Below are 26,855 nucleotides of genomic sequence, written 5' to 3' on the forward strand. Positions count from 1 at the left end.
TGGGTTGACTGACTGCTGTACATTCAGTAAAAGAAAGTAGCTTCCTCTGTCGAACAGCGGGAGAGGAGGCTGCTGGATTGAAAGATATAATATATACATAATAAATGCATGTTGTGCACAATGTGCATGCTGGAGGGGCTACTACTGGAATACATTAAAAACTTGTACTGATGTTTTTCATTCCAGCAGTACTGTGATGTACAGTACACCCTGTTTTATGAACTATTGAAAATGGGATCATGAAACAAAGCCAACAGCAATCATTCTCACTAGCGGAATTCAATTGATGTAGGAAATGACAGCCCCCTAATTAATAATTGAATGAGTTATTACAGTAAGACTATCTTTGATGTGTTAAAGGGCTCGCATGTCACATCAGAAGTACCTCGGGTCTAGATGTCATCTACACACTGTTAAATGAGGCAGTAGTTGTGACAGTGGGATATGACTCCAACACACTGAATTGACTGAATGTCCTCCGTGGGGGGGGGGGAGTAGCAGCGTTGCTGTATAAACAAACATCCTCTCTACAAAGCTAATGAACATCCTGCATTGCAAACAGACTGTACTCTCATTCTCCTTTCTCTCGTGAGGGACCACCTGTTAAGACAGTGATGCTCATTACGCCCAAGACTGGGAGGTCTCTGTGGAACGGTTCTGTGAAGCTCTCACACTCATCCTGCTGGAATCCAGCAGTAAAATGCACTAAACAAGCTTATAAAACACATAGACGCACACACACAAGCTTTTACCCACACATGCTGTCTTTATGTGCAGGCAGCAGGCATGTGCGTGTGCATGCAGGCACGCATGTGTGCACACACACACACACACAAAAAAACGCACTCACTCAAATGCCATTTTTGGTAAGTGAATGTAAAACGCTCTCTGCAGAACACAGAAGCAAGCTATCACTATCAGCATTCAGGATGGGATTATCTCAAGTGTGGGGTTCTGTGTTTCGGTGGCCCCAGCTTGACAAGCTGTTGGTGCAAATAGATTATCTATTCAGGGAGCAAAGAATTGTTTGCCTGCAGACCAATCCTTTTGATAGTGTCTGTCATCAAAGGAAACGTGATCTCTCAGAGGCTGATAATGAAGCAGTGATTACCCATAAATACTATACATGCAGTAGACAAAAACACGGTGATAATGTTAACTCTCTAAAAACAATCCTCATCTTCTGGTCCTCCACAAAACACTCCCCACCTCAATAACTTGGTGGAGAGAGGCATAGCTAAAACGCAGAGATAGCAATAGCAATTACCCATAATCCCTGTCATTACAGAACAATACATGACGTTAAGCTCACATCTTGTAGGATATTTACGAACATTGAATGCTCTTGGGATGTTTGCTTATGTGGTCTGATCCCACAGGAACAAAAAGAAAGAACCCTTCCACACCATGAGATGCCATATTGTTCACTCCACTTTGATAAATCCTCCCTTAAACATCATCTGCAGTCTCCACGTCACGCTACAATGTTATAGCTGCAGTGAACAACACGGAAAGTTCAAGTTTGTCCAAGGATAATAATGAGGCTCTATTCTAACCTAGTACACTCAGCAACCGCCCCAGGGACAGATAAAAGAGCATGAAGTATTAAGGTTGGTACTGTAAGTACAATAAGGTAAGTATTATAAGTATTAAGGTTAGTATTAAGGCATTGGTTCTCAAAGTGCGGACCCCGGGGGTCCTTGAGAGGGTTCCAGGGGGTCCCCATCAGAATTTGTTAATACAGCATCTCAACAATTTTAAGCACTTTATCCATATTCTATACATTGGCTATTCAAAAATAGCAGATATACAAGCTTGCTATTTTTTAACATTTTGAAAAATCTCGAAAGTGTTTGAAAGAATGTTAATACTTTTCTCCTCTGGGGGTCTCTGGCACAAAACATTTTCAGATGGGGGTCCGCAGCCAAATATATCAATTTGGGGGTCCTTGGCACAAAAAAGTTTGAGAACTACTGGCTTCACTGTGTCAAAGATGTTGTCAAGCATCTAAGCTGTGTCATTTGATTATGATAGGATAGTAAATAAAAAATAGAGTAAAAAGAGTATTACTCTTGTGTTATAAAGTAAAAAGATCATAAAGTGTCATAATACTAGGCCAGCTTAAAGAAAGATTAAAGGAGACTACTGTATATGGTGTATGTGATCAGAATGCTAATGCTGCATAAGACTAGTCATTAAACATTTAAAAAGTAACTATGTGGAAATTATGTGGAAACATAGAAACGCAATGGCTCCAATGTGGATTTCAGATTGAGTCATATATGACGTCAGTCATTTAAGACAGTTTTTCACAACCTATGGGTGGGGACCCCACATCATTTGAAAATAAAGATGACAATAAAGTGACAATTTAAGGACTTTTAAGACCTTTTTAATCTAAAAAAGAAAATAAATGAAAAAAGACCATTACTTCATCAATAGTAATCAACAAACTATACTATAAAAACTGGTCAAACATTGGCCAAATTGTCAAATAATATAAGAAAGAGACAAAAATGTGGAAAATAGCGAGGCGTTGTGAGCTTGTAGATCGGCTAATATCACATAATATCTAATATCTAAAATCTAATAATAATAATAATAGCTAATATCATAGGCGATTTGGCCAGTGTGTCATGTGTCGGGGACTGATTTAGGCAAAAATATCATTTTCCTCAAATGACTTTATTTTAAGGTGACGTCATGTAGGTTAGTCGAAAAAAATAGAAGAGATTTTTTTATAATGACTCGATTAGTCTGATTAACCACTTTGATTATACTTTGTTGTACAATTTTCACGATAATGTATTTTTAATAATCGTTCATTAATCATAATCGAGGCAACAGTTTCGTGAATAATCGTGATGTTGATTTGAAGTCATATCGCCCAGCCCCAAGACTGAATAATGTAGCATTAATTCTGAGCATGACATCATCGTGACATCTAGCCTGAAGGCTATTTGTGGAACAGTCTCTTTAACTCCACTAAGCTAAGGTGCTCTGCAAAGCCCACGCTATCAGCTCAATCAGGCTTACAACGCTCTTTGTCTCTGCGCTAAGTGTCTGTGTGTGTGTGTGTGTGTGTGTGTGTGTGTGTGTGTGTGTGTGTGTGTGTGTGTGTGTGTGTGTGTGTGTGTGTGTGTGCACTTTAGACTATCTGTCATCTCCAGAATGAAGTCTGAACAACCCAGTGACTGAGCCCCTAATTCACTGATGTACTTAATTAGCCGCAAACTGTATGCTTAATGAATGAGTTACTCAGAGCAGGAGAGAGAGAGAGAGGGAGAGAGAAAGAGGGAAATGGAAATGGAAATATCTAAGAAAGTGCTGCTCATGTTTCAGTACAAAAGGGGGAAATGCAATTTAATCTCTTTTGAAGTTAGATCAATCAATCTGACTTTGGCTTCTGATTCCAATCTCCAATGGTCAAACAAATGAATTCATACAACATATCTCCTGTAATTATACTGAGATACACATCAGTTTGTAAGACAATGGCAAAACACAATGGTTTTCATGAAAATGTAAGGGTTAGGGTTATTATTTTTTATTATTAATTATTTTAGCAGTTACAATTTCTCCAACGTCACTAAAACGTAAGCAAATTTACCTAAATAACTAAGTCAATGTTGCCTAAAGCTCACTTTGCGGTTACGAAGTCATGGCTCTTTGAATCAATCTTTTGTCTTTAAACTTTGAAAAAAGTGTCACTGTGTTACAAGCACATTTCTATGGAATTTAGACTGAAAACATGTGCACCACTAAAATCAGTGAGCATCATCGGACAACTCTCTGTACGGCCATTTGAAAAGGAGATCATTCCTGGAGCTCAACAGAATATAAAAAATTCAAGTCACGCAAACTGGGTTAAAACAGCAGCACAGAGCGCACATTCATTTCGGCGCAGTAGCCAGCGGCTCAGGCCAGACGCTTGGGTTTGTGGTGAAGGGAGAGGATAAAATGAATACACAGTTTAGCACTCTGGAGTGTCAACTGGCAGCTGTGTTCCGACCGGGGAGCCAGCAGGAAAAGGATTGCACAGCTCCCACTACCCATGAGGGGAGAGAGAGAGAGAGAGAGAGAGAGAGAGACACACACAGACAGACAGACAGAGAGAGGGGGGGTGCATGCATTCCTGAAGACCTGTCATCTGCATTACGTTTAGCGTGTTCCAAAGTGACGGAGCGAAGGAGAGACAATCAAACATGCATTCATGCAGTTGTGTGGAAGTATACTTACAGGGGCCCCGCTACAACATAGGAGCCCTGGACCCTACTCCTACCACTTCTGACAGGGCTCCTTACAGGGGCCCCGCTCCACCATGTCTAACAAGATGCCTTAAAAGGGGCCCTGGCCTGGCCCCTGCTCCACCACTTCTAACAGGGGCCCAGCCAGGTGGACTGCACTGGGTGCAAACGAGGCCCCTTAACAGAGCGAGAGCCCCTCAGCAGCTGATGTTGAGGTACACTCTCAGGTTTTTATGAGGTGTAAAGTGTTCTTTTATTCATTCCAACTTCTACTTGCCTTCCTAAAGGCAAAGAATTCTTTCAAAAAAACAAAAGACCCAAGAAAAATATATCTGTATAGATTTTTTACAACTTGAAAAGTGTCTGTGCAATTGACCAATCCTCCTGTGCTGGCTCAGAAAAGCTGTGCTAGAAAGCATTGCTGCCAAATACAGTAAGTACCGTGTGGTTTGCTTACAGTACTATACTGTATGATATGCATACAGTATATACACATGCTGTATATATACAGTACAGATAATTATATACATATACAGTACAGTACCATGTGGTGTGATTAAAGGGGGTAGGGTGTAAGTGATATTCTTTTGTTAAAATAATGCTAAAAAGCTCTATATTACTACAGTACCATAGTAATCATTGTAGAGTGTTTGTTCAATAACAGGGGACTCCCTGTCTCTCCACCACTTTAGTAAACAGAAAAAAAATGTTCAGGTTGGGATACCAATTTCATCCGATCAAATGAGAGTACTCATACAGGATAAAGGATAAACAATTGAAATTGGAAGTAATGAGACAAAATAATTAACAGATAAACATGGACAGACCCTGATAAATGGAGTCTCTCTCCTGAAAATGTATTTTCTGTTTAATAAAGAGCTGGAGAGGCCCCTGTTACTGAGCAAACACCCCAAAACAAAGATTACTACTACATTACTAAACATTTTGTTTTAACCAAATAGAATATAATATACAGTACATACATATATATAGTACATACTATATATATATATATATATATATATATATATATATATATATATATATATATATATATATATATATATATATATATATATATATTATTATTATTATATTATATACATATAAATATATATATAAATTAAAAGGTGCACTGTCGCGTTACTATAGAAACCTAGCTCAATGGTCAATCCTGTTATTATAATTTCACTGGATGAACCGGCAGTGTGCATGGGTAAACTAGAGTAAAGTTCCTAAGGAAAAGTGAACGTTATTTTTATGATTATTGCCTTTGTATTATTCATGTTGTACTGTATGTTCAGCAGATACAGTATGTTAGAACTGATGGACACTAAAACAAACAATACCAGTTCATAAAACAGCCAAAATGCAATCAAGACTACGCGCTGTAGATATGAGGTCACTTCTGGTGCATTGGGGGACTCCCAGCACAGGAGAACTGGGGCTATTAGTCTCCATAATGGCTTCTAAGGGGGTCTTAAACCACAAAGAGTACAGCCAGAGTGCGTCAAGTGTCCCTCCCCCAATAGTGGGATTGCATATTGTCACAGTCGGGTGGACACCTTGTATGTCCTTTACTTTTCAGGAAAAGGAAAAAAGAACCTGTGTTCCATTTGATCCAATGCAGTTATTATTTAGTCACAAGCTCTTGTTAATACTTTTTTTATTTATTTATTTGATATATTTCTGGCTTTTCTGCCTTTATTTATAGTGTTTAGTAGAGATAGACAGGAAATGGGGAGAGACATGCAGCAAAGACTGTCGGGAACGGGACTCGAACGTGCGGTGCGCTGTCAGGCTATATTAGAGTCTGTGCCCAGACCACTAGGCCAGCGGCCTCCGGGCCGTTGATACTTTTTATTGATTAAATATTGATAAAACCCACAGACACACTTAACCACTTTCACTTTAAACAAATTCAAAAATATCATAAATGGCAGATCTACAAGCTCACAACGTGTTGCAATCTGTCGTGTTGTGAGCTTGTAGAGCGGCTATTTTTTCTATGTGACTCTGTAGTATGATGAAGTAGAGCATTAATTTACAAAAAAACACATACATATGGAGATGCAAGGTTTCTGCCTGACAGCAACGATATCATAGTAGACATTAACAGTCCTTGGGTGGGATTCATGTTTCATATCCTTGATATCTCCTAAAATGACGGACAGTTAAAAGGAAATATCTCTGCGCCTGTGGTATGGAAAAACCACACGGTCAAATATATTGGCCAGTAAAAGCAAATGGCCTGCGTCACTAAAGTATGGTCCCATAGTAATAATTTCACCCCTCCAAAAACTTCATGAAAGCCAGTTTGCTGATAGCAAAGACTTGAACGCTGCAACAATGTTCAATGACAGTGACCGCGTGTCCTTCGTCATGCAGCGCTGAGTGTATAAGAGCCACAGGGCCCTCCACCCATCACATCCCGTCGACTCCCCACCAGGTCTGTAGATGACATCTAATTCCCGGCTCAGTGGGGTGGAGCTCCATCACATCAATTTCCAGCCTGTCACTGACTGCAGGACGCCTCCACCTCTGTTCTATTCTAGTCAGCTCACATAGCACTCTGCTCCACCCAGATGAACCCACAAAACAACATCACCTTATGACTACAACCACCGACCGTCAGTCTGTGACACTGAAAACTACATCCCCTCATGACTAAAACCACCGACTGTCTGTCTGTGACACTGAAAACGACATTACCTCATGACTAAACTACTGACTAAGAAGCAAAGATGAACACGGCCCTCTATGCAAAAGAAAATAATGTTTACCTTTGAAAGGGAACCACCAGGGACAGCATCAGGACCATATAAAAGGAGAGAAGAAATAAATATATTAGTGGACTGGATGACAACACGAAGCAACAACAATAAACACCTCGACTTTTCAATCCTGAACATTTAAATGGGCACAATTACACGTCAAGATTCATCAGGGTTCCTCCACATAATTTTCACTTTTTAGTTGTTAAAGAAACAAAAAAACTTGTTTGCTTTCGAAATACTATTATAGGAGTCTGTTAAAGAAAATTGGAGTTGTGGTGAGAATGGGCGAAGGCCTCTAAAAACTAAATGTATTATCTGACCGTTTTGAATATTCCCATTCATACTTTCCACAGGAACTTTGAACTAATGCCCTCATTAGATGATGAGGCCCCAGCCCCACCCCTCAGTGTACAATATAAATTACAGGAACTGAAACAGACATATGTATGTACGACTTTTGCTTCTTGCACATTTGATACTGCAGCTAAATACAGTATATCATACCTGTCTTAAGAGGTTTATCATAACTGCACTGTTCTACCTGTACTTTTCTTCTTTCTTTTTTTTACTTCAGTCTATCCAGTATCATTCATTCATTTGATGTTTATCTTGTTGTTATATTGCATTGTTGTACTAGCAAAATCTCTGCAGAACATGTCCTACCAACATTCTGCTGCTTAAGTGCCTGTGGGAGTAAGAGACAAATCCCTCTTGATTCTCTTGATTCTAGACAAATATAATATACGCCTGCACAATACTAGCAGTAAGCTCTTTGCAATCAATGTCTAACTCCACTGTAGGTTCTGAGGAAGCTTCTTGCATTTCAACAACAATAACCAAAACAGAGTTTTCATGGAAAAGACATAATCTTTAAAAAAAAAAAACATGTCTGATCCCGTTTCAAATCACTCATAACTGTGGACTATTTGACACAGCCCACCAGAGTAAATCCTCTGTTCCTCAGTGTACAGTGACAAATGTGTTCTTGCTTGCATTCTCCTCAGCAGCCTGCATCTTTCCATCTCACAGATGTGTTTGTCACTGTTATCCCAGTGTTTATTTGAAGGGGATTTAAAGCTGTTTGTTTAGGACTACAGTCTAAGCTCTTGCGCTTTTTTTGCAGGGTAGGCCCATGGTCAAATAATGAGGAGATTTGTGATTTATTTACAGACTGAAAACACCAGTGAATGTCTTCCTCATGTGTTTCTGTTTGTCCTTAACAAAGATGTAGGCTATAGGCCTAATATTTCCAAAACATTGCATTGAAGGATCTCAAGTCAAAAGGTGAACATCTGCAGAGTGCAGACATGACAGGTGCTGGACAATCTAATGCAGCTAAGGCTAAGGTTTCCCTGAGCTTACCAACACGCAACATATCCGTGTGGTAATGTTTACACTGTGCCGGTACTGACATGAAAAATGAAGACTGCTTTTCTTTTAGGATTAGAAGACTCTGTATCTTAATTCTATGATCAAACCCACAACTTTGTGGAGATGCTCAGCTTTTTAACCTGGACATAGCTTTGACCCGTCATTAATTTAAACTTGATTATGCTGGCTTTTATTATTATTAGCCTGTGGCTCTTGCACTGAGGCAAAAACACGGTATGCACCCATGCAGGAAATCCCTAGATGGAGGAGTACGGACTTTAAGTGAGCTTTAAGAACGTCTCAACCTGCATGGCATAAAAGCTTTTAACTCTTAATCTGGTTTAGACTGAGGGGGGCTATATGACTGCAGCAGCTGTCTACACCCCTGGGAGTCCAATGAGAGTCACCCACAAAGTCTACAGACACAATCTCCTAAGTCGGACAAATCTGACAAACTTTGGTTGGACTCATGATCTGTTTGCTTTTTTAACTACATGAATCGTGCCATCCCTATATTCTTGGGTGAAATTTCTTCAAAACTGCTGTGGCAGATCTACAAGCTAACTAGTAACAACGTGCCATGTTGTGACATGTTGTGAGCTTGTAGATCAGCTATTTTTGCATAATATATTTGGTGTAGAATGAAAAGTAATGCATGGCAGGTTATTGTAATCGTTCAGTCTGTTTGTTTGTTTCTTTGTTATTAAGATGGACAGATTTAAATAAAACGTGTAGGGAATGATCAGCAGGCTGTATAAACTTTTGGGACAAAATGATCAAAGGTCAAGGTCACAAACAATGTCAAGAAAAGAAAATTCATTGCATTTGTTTAATTTGGTAATAGCAGCATGGTTCCCATTGAGGGATGTGTTCTTTATGACACTGCAATGCTGCTGAGGGTAAATAGTAAATGGTGCACTTCCATGTTCACCCATTCACACACCGATGGCGGAGGAAATAATGGAAATCCTAGCAGTTCAGTGTATTGCCCATGGGCACTAACTAACACAGGGGGAGTCAGTGATTGAACCAGGGACTGAACCGGGAACCTTCTGATTCTGAAGGGGCCACTCTACTCTACCTCCTGAGCCCCTGCTGCCCCAACGGTTATGGTTAACACACATCCAACCAGGCAGCTCATTGCAGTCACTGAAGCAGCAGCACATCTTCAATCCTACTCATGTTTCTACCAGACACAGACACTACCCTCCCCACACACACTCCAAACCAGACCCACAACACTATAATGATTAAATGTCTTTTAATGGTACCCAACTAAGTTTTATTAAACAATCTGACCCACAAGAGAGGAAATGTAATCCTGTGAAAAACCATGAACTTTGATGGCTTCTGAAGATCTATGTTTCAAGAGCAGCTGCTAATCCAAACATCTCTTCCCATCGTTCATCAAAATGTGGACACTGAAGGGAAAGCAGAGATAGTTCCAGGAGAAAACCAGAAGACCTCTTAATAACTGACATGAGATCATTCCAAATTCAAAATGATGATTATGTGATTATGACAGAGGATGTTCACTTTCCCACAGCACATTTACTAAGATATTACATTGTAAAGCTATTAGACCTTGCCTATAGAGTACAGGAGTCCTGACGTCACTCGTTCATCGCCTGGTTCGCGGAAGTAATTTCTCTATGGAGAATAACATTGGGTCATCTTAGAGTCATAAGAATTGTGGTCCAAAAATAAACAAACTGTCTCTGCGATATTGTCAGGGAGGAGGCTCTGTATCGTTTATGATAGTCAGTCACTCATATTTGATACAGTCTGTTTCTGGCGAAAATGTAACTAATTAGGCGGAAGTAACATTAGCGTTTTCTCATCGTCAGTTGATGCTTCATATCCATAAGAGTCAAACCGCCAGGATCATTTGTTTATTTTTAGAACACAGTTCTTATTTGACGCGATATTAAACACGTCTATGGGAAATCAGAATGGGGCAAAAGAAAACCCGACCCAGGTAGGATGTGTAAATTAAGTCAGACTTCGGTGCTCTATATGCAGGAATACAGCCAGGTCAAAGCAGAAATAGGACATTAAGGACACCATTTATGACAATCTATTCGGTTGTTAAGACGTGACGTTGCGCCCCGCTAGAATAACTTCCGGGTGTGTATTTTCCCAATATGCGCAGTGCTCCCAGACTAAAATAACGAATAAAGTGTCATTTTACCGCTTTCCTTGCAACGACAAAAAGAAGAGGAAATCGTTTTTTTATATACATCTATATATAAATATATATATATAAATAAATATAAAATATATTATTATGTTAATAATAATAATAAATAAAAAATATAAATATATATATTAGCCTACTTTTTACTGTCAATGATATTAGCATTAAGACCCTTATTAACCCTCAATGGTTCATTGCTGAAAAAGGAGGTTATTGTAAAAAGATTTAGGGGTTCCAACATGTTTGTTTACAATGAAGAGTGGACGGTGCTGGTGCCTTTTGGACCCGGACGTGACGTCGGACTACAAAATGACGTCAGACTTAAGAACCGAATAGCATTGCTCAAAATAAATATTTCATATTATTGACACAACACCTGTGCTTGGCTAACGTTAATCATATATTTTAGTTTAAAATGTCTAATCACACCACTCAGCAGAACAACTTTAATTGCATGAGGTTAAAGCAAGTTTGTAATTTATCGTAAAACTGCCCATGAAAACAATATCTAATTGTCCTGAGGTACAACAATAAAACAGAGTAAGTGGGATCATTTCAAGGTGAATGTCAAGTACACGATACTGTCAAAAAGGCCAATCAAAAGTTAATTGACTTTAAATAAGCATGTGATACAACAACATCCAAAAAGGAGAAAGGAGGATATCATTTGATTGATTAGTGTCTACCAGCAAGAAGTCTGCTGCCTTAAATCATTTCTTTATTATCTCCCCCAGGGTGAACGTGAGGGATGGAGATAATGTTTCCGCCTGTGTGTGTGTGTGTGTGTGTGTGTGTGTGTGTGTGTGTGTGTGTGTGTGTGTGTGTGTGTGTGTGTGTGTGTGTGTGTGTGTGTGTGTGTGTGTGTGTGTGTGTGTGTGTTTGTCCTTGCATTTATTTATTTATTTTGTGTGCAAGATGTATACGGTAGATTGCCTAACAACTGAGTTAATTAAAATGTACATTACACATTTTAAATGTATCTAGGCCTACATCACGCGCACTTAGAAGAACTGCAATCAATATCGTATAATATCACAACATTTTGGCCGGTCTACCTCATGAAATAACTTTTTGGGCATTGCCCAAGCCAAGTACAATGCACAATAATAACAGTAATCCACTGTGTCACTGTAGCCAAGAGACTCCATTATGCATAATAACCACTGATTGTCTGTCTGTTCTAGTGCAATGAGAGCATAGAGACAAACATCAAATCGTTACTCACTTGAATAAGGACCCAAACATCTGTGCACTCACTTGGGAAACTATGAAATATTATTCCTTCAGTGAAATCTATAATCCTGCAATGAGCTGCCAAGCGATAGACAGTAGCTCCATGATTGCGTTCATAAGTCCCGGTGAGAGATGACAGCGAGGGCACAAAGAGCCTTATTAGATGGTGTTGACATCGTCAGAATGCCCAATCTAAAACCGATTATCTCCAAAACAACAGCGCTGCCACCCAGATAAACCAGTGATCTCTATACCTGAGGCCAGCCTGCCTCACTCCAGCTGTCATGTTAAGCTAGTATTCAGACCAATCAATCAAAGAAAAGATGATGGCCTCATTGCATTAAGAGAGAGAGAGCGAGAGAGAGAGAGAGAGAAAGAGAGAGATAGCCAAGAACGTGAAAGAGATTGCAGGGCCCTGTGGAAGTTTTTAGTGAAAGACGATTTATCTGACGAGCGGGCCTCGTGCATCTGATGGCTAAGGCCTTCGACCTTTTACAGCAGTCACTCACACAAAGGAAAACAAAGCTTTGAACCCGGCAGTGAAGACGATGGATTTACTTAAACTGCTTCTAATTAAAGCTGCCGCTGATGTCTCTACCATGTGGTGTCGAGAAGGGGGGGCGGGGGCGGGAATAAAAACACTGAAGTACCTGCTAGCTAGAGCAAACTACAGGCTGGATGAAGGGCCACCTGGGGGATCTGGCGTGGAGGTGGAATTTCTAACATCTCATCAAGTAGATGTTGTACGGGAAGACCTGACGGCAGCATGAGTTCATGGTCAGGACACCACCGTGAGGTCACTTACATGCTGAAACTGATTGCCCATTTATACTACAACACTTAAACAAGCAAGGAACAGACTTCTATCTAATACATAATATGTTCTCCTCATCTATCTCCCTCTCTCTCTCTCTTCCTACCTCTCTCTCTCATAATTCTCTCTGCTTCTCTCTATCTCACACCATTTATTTCTCTCTACCGATATTTATTTTTCTTGAGGGAGCACATTTAGGAAGTCTCATTATTCCGTCAGAGTAGCTGACAGCACTTCGATCCAGCTCCTTAAAACCCACAAGGGGCCAGGAACGGGAAAAACAGTTGTACACTTTATCTCAACACAAACTTCATTCTCCGACCAAAAATAAACCTCCGCCAGTTGCATTATGACTCTCTCCTGCCCAAGAGGAAGATCTCACTTGGCTGGATTATCCAGAGCGGGGAAAGTCACACATGTGAAGGTCTAGGATGAAGAGTAAACATTACTGCAACAGATACCAGGGTGGGGGTGGGGGTCAGTGCATAGCCAAAATATACAACGGAAATCGAACCTGTTAACCATCGTGATTCCATCAATCACTCGCCTTTGAGAGAGAGAGAGAGAGAGAGAGAGAGAGAGAGAGAGAGAGAGAGAGAGAGAGAGAGAGAGAGAGAGAGAGAGAGAGAGAGAGAGAGAGAGAGAGAGAGAGAGAGAGAGAGAGAGAGAGAGAGAGAGAGAGAGAGAGAGAGAGAGAGAGAGAGAGAGAGAGAGAGAGAGAGAGAGAGAGAGAGAGAGAGAGAGAGAGTGTGTTGGCTGGATATGTGAAACACAATACGGCATGAGCGGTTCCCCATCTGGCGAGATGTCAGACTCATCTGCCTCATCGAGTCGTGACGAGCAGAATTAGAACCACTCCATTTGCACCAGATTTAATTGTGCTGCAGTATCGTGATAATTGCTACAGTACGTCTAGGTCTCAGAACAAAAGCTAAACTAATGTAGAGGTCCGCACAAAATGCAGTACAAAATTTTATCGATCACCATTCTGCATGTTTGGAATTAGAAATAGTAGCACGCAAAGTCAGCTCCTGTAGTGGTGACTTGCCATTGTAACAGCATTCAATTTCCTACCACATCTATCGGTACCAAAACAGAAAGCGGTTAAGTAGTAAAGCTTGCTCTTGCTTGATTTGATTGACTGCCTGGGCCAAGTGTGACATTGATTCCGCGGACTGTGCTGAAAAGTGGAGAATATATCAACTTTTATCTGATGGTTTTGCTGGTGTCTCAGTGTGATCGCCCCTTGAGCACCAGGTTAGCCACAGTAGCTTCACTGACCAGACCACAGGCTGCTCTGTGCTGCGTTTGACTCACTTAACCACACTTGGGAAAAAATCTGATACTGTGCTGTAATCATATTTGAAAACCACTTCAACCACAATAATAACAGAATGTCAGAGAAACTTCAACGTGTTGTTTTGAAGAGCTGGATGAATTGCACTTCAGCATGGTTGGCTTTGCAAAGCAGAACTCACACTGGCTACTTTTTAATTACTTTAAACTGACTGTGTGACACCTGGCAAACAGAAAATATGCTGATTGACCTCTGTTTGAAGATGTAACATGCAGCTGAACATCCAAGTCCAACAGGTCTAAACCGCAGGGCTAATCAGTTAATCGAAAGTAATGTAGAATCATTATGTAATGATGAAACTTGACAATTCATTTAAACATAATGATCTGGTCAGGCCTAGCATATTTACCCTCGTCTCCACATTGTTACAGGAGGATTAATAAGCAGAACATTGTACAACTAATCTCCCTATCCATCAAGCTCACAGAGGCACAATACTCACAGAGGCCATTTGGCCAATGGCATCACATCAATGAGCACAATGGGCAACCAAGGCATTAACAAAGTGATAATTCTTTCCACCACAAATCATTATCTATAATCATGATCACACGCTAATTGTGATCATGATTTCAGGAATAACCGTGCAGCCCTATCACAGCGTGATACAATTAGTATCAAAATAAGAATATCTAAGTAAATTGCAATGAAGTATATTAAACAACTGACATGCAGTACCGCTGGTCTATTAGTCCCCCTGAGAACATAAAATGGCACATCGTCTTTACACTGGCATGCTTCCCCAAGCACTGAGTTGGCAAGTTTACTTGGCATATTCATAACACAATACAGCTACTGTTAGCACACTCAGTGAATCCTATGTCCACTTCCTTCCTTCCTTTCCCACTCCAGGACACTAACCGCGCGGCATGCACCCACAATCCAGCTGACCCCATTGGTTTTGACTGGTTGGTCTTCAAAGCTGCCAGTTTTTTTGTTTGTTTTTTGTTCAAACACAGAGGTCCTGCTTCTTTGTCCTTCGCAAACAACAGACCAACAGAACCAGGACCTTAATTACCCTCCATTTCAGGACAAATGGCCTCCTTCACTGGGTCTAGAGAGAATAGAGGGACCACACAGACCCTTCTTCCCACAATGGACAAAGCCGGTGTCCTGTACCGGCCAACTGGTGTCATAATAACCTTATCTGAAAGGACCAGTGCACCGTGTCGGAGAACGAGGCCGTGGAGATGGACAGACCCTCATAAGAGGGAACCTTTCTCTTCCTCCTCATTGAAAACGACAAAATATAGCGCCCCCCTCGGATATTGTGGACAGGGGAGTTTTTGTTTCTAATGGCTTGGGGTTCTCTGCTTACAACCTCCCCCCCTCTCATCCACAGGCCTGTTAATCCCATTAATATGAAGAGGGGCCGAGAGACTGAAGCTGGACACAGCTTAAGATCCATCAGCCAACATTAGCTTTTCAAAATCCAAACCCCTGTCTAGACCCATTAACGACTTAGTCCACTTGAATGGAATCATTTGAGACCCATGTCTAATGATGGGTGGATACACTACACCCAACATTACTGAGGGGGAGACCCCCCCCTTCCAAACAGTGTCTTAAGGAATGCACAGAACAGGCACTAGGAGATATATCAGAGATAGTCCTGTCACAATTATTACATAATCGCAATTATTTGAGATAATCACAATAATTTTGCATAATTGTCATAATCATTCCCATGTTGATTTTTTTTTAAATTCATGCACTTTATAATATATCCATTGTTTTGACTTAAAGGGCAAGACCACTTTGGTAGAGGTTTGGGTTGTGTAGTTTCCTTGCCATGATGTAACTCCAAAGGTGGACAAGAATTTAAAAATAATTGCTCCAGTAATTAGAAATTGATAATTCAAAATATGCTCCTCATTGACTTACATTGTACACTGAAACAGCTCTCAAAGTCACTCTTTTAGCCCGTAAACGAACACAAACGAAGCTGATTCAGACAATATAGAACATCACCAAACCCAGTACTGTTTATTTTTTTAATAAAAATGTCAACTTCCTGATGATTTTACTATTTGAAGATCCGGATCCGGATCCGCCGATCCAGTCCGGGTTTTCTTTCTAATAAAAATGGCAAAATCAACAGTAAGTTAACATTTTTATTTAAAAAAAAAACAGTACTGGGTTTGATGATGTTCTATATTGTCTGAATCAACTTTGTTTACATTCGTTTACATGCTAAAAGAGCGACTTTGAGAGCTGTTTTACTGTACAATGTAAGTCAATGGGGAGCATATTTTGAATGATCAATTTCTAATCAACGGAGCAATTATTTTTTATTTCTTGTCCACCTTTGGAGTTACATCATGGCGAGGTAACTACATAACCCAGACCTCTACCAAAGTGGTCTTGCCCTTTAAGCACACCTCACATTATTGTTGAGTGTTAATTTAACTGGGGGGAAAAATGACACTCTAAGAGTTAAATTTACCCTCAAGATTTTTCAGTGTAACTGTGTGAAGAAAGACAGTTTATTTTATCAGTCTGTATTAAATTATCTACTATTTCAGTCTAAGGTGATCACGGTTGTTGTTTGTGTGCATGCACGTGCACGCGTGTGTGCGTAAACTAGATGTGTGATACAGTAGCCAAGTATGGAGAGATAATCCTTCGCCCGTTAAATCTTGTGTCCTTGCTTACTGTAAATCGCTCTGGATTAAGAACGTCTGCTAAATGCCTAAACTGTAAAGTTAAACTGTAATTAAGTAAACAGGCATGAGGACTGTGAATATGCAAAGAGGTCTCTGATTAAAAAGTAAGCAGCACAGCAAAGATAATGCCCTCTAAAGCTTCAACCTAAGACCCAGCAGCTAACCCAACAACTACATATGGCCCATTTCTCATCCCTCTGTATAGCAGTCAGGTGATTACAAAGCATCCAGGATCTGATTAATCTCAGAGTAGCTTTGAGGCAGCTCTCTCTCTCTCTCTCTCTCTCTCTCTCTCTCTCTCTCTCTCTCTCAGTGTCTGGCTGTAGCACAACGCAGGCTTTCATCAAGCTTTCAGGCACAGTGACTGATCAGGCTGTCTTGACTCTCGGCCCGGCAATACACTGGCCTATAGCCCTATTACAGTACATCACACATGACGATCATCGTCTGAGGCAGGCAATCCCTAGGGTAATCTAGCACACTACTACACCCTGGAGAGAGACCTATTGGATTTCACTCCGCCGTGGATACAAGTCCACTGCAGCAATCAAAGCTCGGGAGAACCCGATATCCTACACCTCTAACTGCCTGACCACCTCCACATCAAGCCATCTAAGCTAAGGAGAAACCCACAAAACGTATATGCATCATATGCATCTCCAGAACGTTTCGGTCTAGACGCCATCTGGACCACGGTGGTTATGGCTATCTGGTGGCATTGCATGAGCTTGTTCCACATGTAAAATGTCATCGAGGATTAGTGTGGGTGAAGGAAAAATCAAAGCTTGACTGGTTGAACTAGGATGCTGCTAAGGCCACCAGCGTTTCAACTGGCTGCTGGTGAAGCAGCACCAATCAATAATGGACATATCACTGTTGGTCACTCTCCTTATGTAACGCATCATGTCTCATTTGCAAACCAATTGCTGCACATCAACACTTTTTTTTAGAATGGATATAAACAGCGGTTTCTCTATGCGAGTTGTGCTGGAGTGATAAGATTGGCCTCAACAGGACAGGGTCTCACCAGACAATACACAGAGCTGCCATCCCATGCTGTCATACAGTACTGTACATGAGTCTGTGGAGCTCATTTACCAGCACTGAGAAACCCACTGACCCACAATAGAGAGATACAGGACAAATCTCCAGAGGACTGTTACTGCGCACTACTGTGTGTGCGCGTGTGCGTGCGTGTGTGCGTACGCGTCTCCTAATATTATATTACCAAGCATTGCATCAGGAGAAACATATTCTCAGGTTCAAGTAGTATAGTGCAGATTTTCAAAATAATCTGTTTTTAAATCAACATGAAACTCAGCACCGATTCCTCCTTAAATCTTATTCTGGGCTTGATGACAGCGACCAAAAAAATGAGCATTGCATCTAGTCGAGCCATTTCCCATGACCTAAATATGAACTCACTCTATCCAGGACTCAATTGCTGCAAGTAATTCTGGGTTTTCTGCGGGTAGCAGAAGCAATGCACAAACATATCTGAACCCCTCATTAATAGTATTTTTAGCACCAAACGTGCTTCTGCCAGCCCGGCTTATCTTGCAATTGTGGCGAGAGTGGAAATAGCATACAATTCCAACCCTCATATCTGTTGGAAATGAAGCATTATGGAGAAGGAGGCCATCTACTGTATCTGTGGTTGGAACTTGAGATGATCTCTCTGGGCTAGTGAGAAACAGTAGAAATTAAATGCTCCAGAATCATTGATTTCTGTGAAATGAGAACTGCATTTACGTTGTTGTTTGGGTTGCTTGGAGGATTGGAGGTAAATCTCTCGTCCATTAATGCGGAGGCCTAGGTTCGATTTCCAGCAGCGGTGCGTCTGGCTTGGCCAAGACGTCTACCAAGGCATTGCATTGACAAACATTTTCCCATCCAGCTGAAGAAGATTCATTCCTTTGCGGCTTTGGGGAACAGATTCGATATCGAAGGCAAAGCATCCTCTTTTTGTTGATTTTTTAAAACGCATACAATATTCACTGTGTGAATTATTAGCATTCTATAACCTGTGCAAGTATGTGTCCAATGTTTCACTGATAAAACGTTCTCAGAATTCTTTGTTGGCATTGGGACAGTATAGCACCACAAGAAGAAGAACTCATGACGACGTCTTCGGCGACTCCATTAAGCCCCGTCCATGCACATGTGTGTCATCTGGAGGTCTGACCTGATGTCTCCATCCTGGCAACAACAAACAAAACACACAACATCCTCCATATGATTCCACCTCAAACCCTACTCTCCAAACTGCAGAGGGTAGAAAAACCCTCAAAATGCTTCCCAAACAAGACCATCTGGAGGCAGCCGTCACATGATGAGAGCTAGAGGCCTCACAGGCTTAGGGGTGGGGGTGGGGGGAGGTGGGGGGTTTGGGAGGAGAGAGAGAGAAACCATTATGGCTGCCATACCGTGCCGTGAGTCCCACTCTGGAGGCAGGGTGGTAATTACAGGGCACTGGTAGAGCGAGCCTGACTGGGGTGGAAGAAGACATGCTCAGACTGCTGGGTTCCGCCCTTGGGCCCTCGACACCACCGCAACGCGAAACAGCCTCCATCCTTCAGTGGAGTCCTAACAGTCACACTGCAGATTACTGGGTGGATAGACGCTACAGAGGCAGGGGCAGCCCTGGACCCAAACAGCACCACAGAGAGTCCACATCAGGCCAACCCTAGGCTATTTACAGGCCTCCCACCTCAAACGGATAACCCAGAGTCATTACGCATTCAACCCAGACTGGACAAGGCTAGAATTATGTCCACAGGATGGCTCATCTTCATATCATCACCCTGTATTCTGTGTCTGTCTTCTTTAAACTGCAACTATTGCAGTACACACACACACACACACATATACACCCCCGTATGCATGCACAAATTAAAGTCTAGCTGAAATGGCATTTTGCAAGTATCTAACTTCTGTATTGTGAGGTATTTCAAAGTGAAAGACGATAGGAAGGTGGGACATAGAGTGGGGAGCTGTCTGCGTCTCAGCCAATCATAGCGATGGGGGCGTGGTTTTGAGCTCTGGCTTGGGAATCGTTAGGACACCAATTAAACTTATCAAACTAGGCTGTGCTTCAAATATAAATCAAGATTGCAATGCATTGCCTATTTCTCTTCACGTAGAGGTGTCCCTGAGCAAGACACTTAACCCCTAACAGTTCCGCCCCGAGCACTCATTATGACCATCTGAGCAGCCATCAGCCCGGTGAAGGTGACACTGAATTCCCCCCAAGGGATCAATAAGGGGTAAAAAAGAAATATTTTCAGAAACATATTTTACTGTACCGTTTTTAAGATTGTTTGTAACGCGTCTACCACATTGGATACGACAGATCACTGCTATAACTCCATACAGCACCGCCCTCTAGTGTATTGAACATAATGAATCGTAGCTGTGTGGACGACTGATTGACGGGTGGACATCATGACATTATTGGTTGAAATTGGTTGGTACAGTACGTGCTGACGTAAGCCTGCATCATATTATTTTTGAGCGGCTACGTCGCTCTGAGCGACGTAGCCGCTCCTATAAGTGGGTTTGGGACCGTCGTGAAAAGACCGTCGTGAAAATGTGTCTTTCGCTGTACTGTGATTGGCTGACTCTATTCACACCCTTTGCTCAGTACTGTGATTGGCTAGCGAGACGCATGATGAAATTAATAACCTATAAATAGCACCACGCACTTAAAAAAAAAAAAGTGAGCTTCCATCACTGTGATGACCACTGTTCTAAATAACACCGCTCACTTCACACTGGGTGTGATTTTTTAAAGGAAGAATTCTAAAAAGCCCTTTTCCCCTTTTCTGGGCATAAAAACTAAATTTGGAGCTCGACTTTGATGTGCCATTTCACCAATTATGAATAATATTTTTTTTATGTCATGTCATAAACATGAGGCAGTTACTTTATTTCACACACTTTCAACACTTTTTACTACTACAGACTGTCACTTCTGAGTCTGACCTGTAATTGAGGTACTTGGATTTAAGAGTTTGTACAGTATAATGATCGCTATGTTTTCTAAAGCACTGTGTGTGTGTGTGTGTGTGTGTGTGTGTGTGTGTGTGTGTGTGTGTGTGTGTGTGTGTGTGTGTGTGTGTGTGTGTGTGTGTGTGTGTGTGTGTGTGTGTGTGTGTGTGTGTGTGTCTTCAGCCATCAGTGGGTGTGAGCTCAGCTCTGCTGTCTGCCTCATTCCTGACTCGCTCTCTCTCTCTCTCTCTCTGAGTTATAAATGATGTTCCATATAGTCTGTATCCTTCAGAATAACCCAGGACCTTCATACATCCTCACATAATCGACTTTCCAACATCATACTGTATGATGTGGGCTGAGAAAGGAGCAGAGGGAAGTTCATCACATCCATCATCTCATGACAGGGAACAATAAAAGCACTCTGTGTGTGGATTAACACTCCCAGCCAAAAGTATAAGTCGAAGTCCCTTGAAAATCTCAGCCGTACGACTGTCTTTCTGCAGCAGTAGCATTGTGTGCTATCGAGAATTCACCTAGGTCCTAGAATACCGCGAGAGACGTCTCCTTGCACAAGTAAAATAAACACACTGGTGTTTTTGCGACATCAATTCATTAACCACTTAACCCCTAGTTTGTTGACCGGAGGCTCTCAGGGGTCTATTAAGGCCCCCTCCTTTTTTCTCTCTGCACCAAATATCTTTGCCATAAATATCTTATCTACAAGCTCACAACGGGACACTGGTTCATGTGGTTAAACAACAATCAGAGCTAACTAATGTTTAACCACCTGGTAATTTCTGATCTCTCTACGTCACATCGACCTCATCTGCAGGTTCATAGCAAGTCACAAGAATATTGCACAATATGTCTTTCCTGACATTTATCTGGGCTCTCAAGTACTCATGCACGGTACTAACTGTAGATTATAGCAGTGGTAATATGAACTGTGTGACATCATGAGTCCCATATGCCAGCGCAGGTGTCAAGGCTGTGTATACAACACATATGATGAGTGTGACCACAGGGGTGACAGGAAATGCCCCCCACGGTGATGTGACAACATGGAACAGGCCACTCATAAAGGCTGTCATATTCATCTAGAAAGGTATTCAAATTAACTGCAAGGTCATAAGGTTGATTTGTAAGGGATAACTTTTTTTATGGCATGGCTCGGCAGGAGGCTAGCCATCGCGCACGTACGTGCGTGCGTGTGTGTGTTAATATCACCCCCCACACTGCAAGGATGTCAAATAAGTACTTCCACCCATTTTTTGGGCGGTGAAACCGCCCCTATATGTGAGGTTTGGACATCGACACCCATTGCACCCCCCCAACCCTGCGCAGTGATTGGCCACCAGTGTACCCCCCTAACCCTGCACCGTGTCACACTGGGTGTGATTTTTTAACTTTTTGAAATATTTAAGTTTAATTTAAAAATGGAAGTCAATAGGTCTCGGATCGGGCTGAAGTCATACGTCATATAAGTGACGTCACAGGCTGGCCCTGTGAGTCACGCCGTTCCCATGTGGATCCTGAGATCCACATGATTAGACTTTTCCCCCCTTCAGCTTAAAGGCTATTAGGCCAACATTATGAAAACAATGTAAATTCTGTTTTCGGGTAGACGTTCCCTTTAAGCGTGACCTCTGAATGACCTCAGGGTTACGTATGGAATTTGTACAATTTAATCAAATCATTGAGGAACAAGCAGTGTGACAATCCTGCATAGAGGAATTTTTGGCGCCCCCCAAAGAGGTTTTAGCCCCCCACAAAGGAAAATCACCAGGACCAAAATTATAGGAATTGCCAGAATAAAATATGTATCCTTAGTGATGAAGTAAGATGATGCTGTTATTTGCCCATCAACAAATCTATGATTAGGATTGTAGCCAATCACCTGCCCCTTTGAATGGTTTATGGTATTCTATAATGAACCATTCACTCCCCTCCCCTTTCAATGTTCCAATAGAAATAGAAATAACATTTTTAACCATTTTGTTAATTTGGGTTTCATTTACTCAATCATAATAGATATTTTAGTTTATCAACTGGTCAGAAATAACAAGATAATGCATAGATTTCTGTCATATAAGGTAACAGGCCCACTGACTTAATAGTGTGTAGACACAACGAGGGCGGATCATGCATACTGTCAAGTGCAGTCACCCCCAAAGGCCCATTCCGAGCCAGGAAAAACCTGCATTAATTATATATAGTCAACCGTCTTGGTTCTTGTAAACACTTTTTACTTAAACAAGCAGACTGGATGGAGGATGGATTATAGGATCATTATGTATTCCACTGCAGTCACAACACTTATCCATGATAGCACATCCTCAGGTGTCAGATTTGGCATACCATCAAATGGGCAGATGTGAGTAAATTGACTATACTAGGGGGGATTTTAAAAGCTTGTTTGTAATATTATCAATATTACAGATATATCACATATTTCACATATTTTTCTAACTGAACCAAATTGTCAAATGACTGTCTGATTTTACTGTTGAGCTGTTTTTGTTTCTCCCTTTTTTCCCCGGGGGGGGTCCCTAGGAGGAGAAAAAGCCCTGAGCTGTGACAAGGTATTTAATTGAATTCCCCTTATCATAAGCCTTCAATGTATAGTTCCCATGTGTGTGTTATGTTTAAATGCATGCTGACATGAACTACCAGTTTTCCCTTTTGATATTAATGTTGTCCTTTGATGTTAGCAACCCTGAAGGAATGTAGATTGTGGTGCAGCAAATTTTAGGAAGTTATCCGAGGGAATTATAAACTATCGCCATGTTCATATTTAAAATAAGCCCTCTCTATTATTCTAAGCTAAGGGGTGTTGGTTTAGACCAAAATTGCTGTTTTATTAACCAGAGGAGAAGCTGCAACGTCATACATTTCACAGCTTTCCAGTCACAAGGTCACATCAGGTCTTTGTTCCAAATACAGTTTTAACAAGTCTGTATGTCCCAAGCCATTTCAATTGGTCTCTCTCTCTCTCGCTCTCTCTCATATTGTCCTTAGCCCACGGGGACAGTACTGAGACGCCTGCTAATTACAAGTCTGAACGGAACACAACATGTGCTGCTAAAAACAGACAACGCTGGGTGATATGTAGCCTACAACCAAAAGCATGTCAAAAACAAAATGCTTATCATCTTAAATCATGTCGGCTGAGAGGCCAAACTGCTATGTTGAACAAAAAAAAGATAATATTTCCTAATGCAATTGATTAGGCATGCTTTTCTGTCCACGTCGAAGATGGTATATGATGAATAAACTCACTTTTCAAAAGGTTCTGTGTGATGTATTCTCTGTGATCTGTGGATCCCCTCGAAAACGAGATGGTACATCACAAGGTGTTATTTCCAATAAAGAATTTCTATATTCTATATATAGTAACCTGCTAGTGCTTACAGTTAGGTCTATTTGCTGCTATACACTGACTGCCATAGTGTATGTACCTTATCTAATGCTATACAAAGTGTTTATCATGTTGCTGCTGCAATGTCTGAGGAGCCAAACAAAAGTAAATCTGTACCTGTACACAAGACTTAAATAAAGAACCTTGGACCCAACACTTCAAACTGCATAAGCTGAAAGTGCTGTATGATGCATGTTTTGCTTTCACTTTACAACTATGTGGATTTTTTTTTTGCATTATCCAACACAACCTACATGTTTCAGTATTAAATGCCATATTTTGCAGAAAATGTAAATAGGTTACCATTAGACCTTAAAGGTCTTCATAATGGATACATGATTTGCTCAGTGACTTTATAGTGTATTCTGTACCATTCTGGTCACTACAGTAGAACAATTTTCTGAGTCTAGAGCAATGAAATATCATTATAAAATGCACTAGTGGGAGCATATTTGCTAATAATGTTCTGTTCCTGTGGGGGGCAAATAAAATAATACAGATTACATGATTTATGGTATGAGTATATTTTCATTTTATCTTATGATAAACAATAATTCTGGACGCTTTTGGGTCCCTTATCAATCATCAGTAGCTTTGCAGCCAACAATGTACAATAATACCTAAATAGCTCAGAAAGAATTGTGAGACCCAATGAAGTTTATCGTCCAAGTAACCTCTATGATACGTTGGTCATGGTCATATTGTTTATGGACACTGCTAATAGCAGATACAATTTAAGAAATAAAGTAGTGATTGATTGAACTAAACTCAAAGGCATGCAATCTGTAGGGGTCCCAATTTGAAACACCTTATATTGGCCTTATTTATTTATTGTAGTTTAATTATTTTTTTATTTCTTACATGGATACAACCCCACCTTGCAATAAGCATATATATGCATGCATATTATATACCACGGGCAGCGACGGCGTTCTATTCATTTTGCAGTAGATACAATGTTGTTATAAAATAGAAGATATGTTGGTATAACATAGTTGATACAATGTTATAACATTGTAGATACAATGTTGTTATAACATAGTAGATACAATGTTGGTATAACATAGTAGATTGTATCTACTACAATTATACAATGTTATTACATAATAAGCTATTGGATACATTGATGTTATAAATAGTGGATAACATGTTGCCTGTAAGTGACAACAAATGTATTGTGCAATTTGTGCTCATCATTGGTGTCGCTGGAGGATCTGCCTGCCAGCCAGCATGTCAACGCACCGATCGACACAGCACCGCACTAAGTCACCCTGCCTGCCGTTTGCCTGCGTTCTGATTCTGGCGGTTCTGTATATCTATCTGTACACAACATCATGTTCTAGTTGGTTCTGGACTGGCAACGGGACAACAACGATATACTATGTATCGAGCTACTGTATATTATTGGGACATTATTGCAATCAGAGAGGCTTCAGTTCAGATGTCATTCATTCATTCACACACACAAGTACCTGTCATCGTAGCAGAAATCGGCGTCCAGCGTGTTGACATAGAGGAGCAAAGCCACGGCGCTGCTCACCAATTCTGCAAACATTTCTCACAGAAATGAAATAAAATAAGAAAAAAATAAAAAATAAAATAAAAGGAAAGTACACCAGCAGCAGAGAGATCAGAATGTGATCTCTATTCTCTGTGTCAGTCAGTCAGTCTCCAGTCTTTGTCAAGAATAAGACGTCTCTTCTCCGAAAACAACATCTCCAGTCATTGATTCCCCTGCTGCTCATCCTCCTCGCAGTAGAAGAAGTGCAGAAAGTGGATAATCCATAGTGGTCCATACAGGTCCTCTTCCTAACCCATGTTTGGACGAGAGGGGTGGAAGCTTTCCTCGTTTCACCCGACCGGTGATAATAGACGTCCAGCGTTCACTGGATCTCTGACGGCGGTTGCACGGAGAGCCTGAGTCTGATGCATCATAGCGGCGGCTGCATGAGCGTCGTGATTGAGCCGCGTGTGGGTTTGGATCAGCGTTGCCAAGTTCAGCGAGAGAAACACGCAACCAGGTCTATGAAAACAAGCCCAAAAGAAGCAACTTATAGGCCACATGAGTACTTTGATTGATTGATTGATTGATTGATTGATTACTTTATTAACAGTTTGGCAAAAAAAAATCACAGAAAGTACAGCTCTTTATAAGGTCTGCTAAAAGGATTTGAAAATAGCTGAACTATTTTCAAACCTATTTTCAAAAACTCTTGCAATAAAATGTGGAATATTTGGAATATTTCTTTAAAGATTCTAGAAATTCTAACTACACAAATTCCCCCCTGTGGCACAAAACATTTTTTAATATTTGAGAACCCCTAGTTTAAAAAAAACAATCTAAAATTTGGAACTAAGCAAGCCTAAATAAGCAAGTACACGTAACACGTTAGAAACCAGCCCAAAAAACTGCAACCCGCATCTGCCAATATTTACAAGCGACTTTACAGAAAAATAAGCCCAAAGTCGCTTATAATAAGCAGACATGGCAACGCTGATTTGCATCACAGACGCATGCGCGCCACCAGCCCATCCAGTCCTAGACCCAGCCGTACGACGGTGTCGCTGAGTACAAGGGGACAATTACCACCATGCTATGGACATTTATCTGTTGTTGCAGGCAGTGCTTCTCAAACCTTTTCATGTCAAAGAACCCCAATTTGTTTGGTATCCTGGCTGTTTCCCAAACAGTGAGAACATGCAACATTTTCACTTGTTGTGAGCTTGTAGATCTGCTATTTTCACTAGCATGGGTCCTGGGGAGAAATCAAATTTCGTTTTA

General features: G+C 41.0%; 1 protein-coding gene across 1 annotated transcript in view; it reads right to left on the bottom strand.

Annotated features, from left to right (window-relative positions):
* Nucleotides 1-25,970, bottom strand: part of LOC308092573 (protein O-mannosyl-transferase TMTC2-like) — a 116,611-nt gene extending 90,641 nt beyond the window's left edge. The window contains exon 1 of the mRNA XM_080438554.1: nucleotides 25,546-25,970. Coding sequence (XP_080294680.1) covers nucleotides 25,546-25,628 — 83 coding nt within the window. The 5' untranslated portion in view covers nucleotides 25,629-25,970. The remainder of the gene's footprint in view (nucleotides 1-25,545) is intronic.
* Nucleotides 25,971-26,855: the final 885 nt, after the last annotated feature.

The sequence above is a fragment of the Gymnoscopelus braueri genome (assembly GCF_963280865.1).
Source record: "Gymnoscopelus braueri genome assembly, chromosome: 9".
NCBI classification, from domain to species: Eukaryota; Metazoa; Chordata; class Actinopteri; order Myctophiformes; family Myctophidae; genus Gymnoscopelus; species Gymnoscopelus braueri.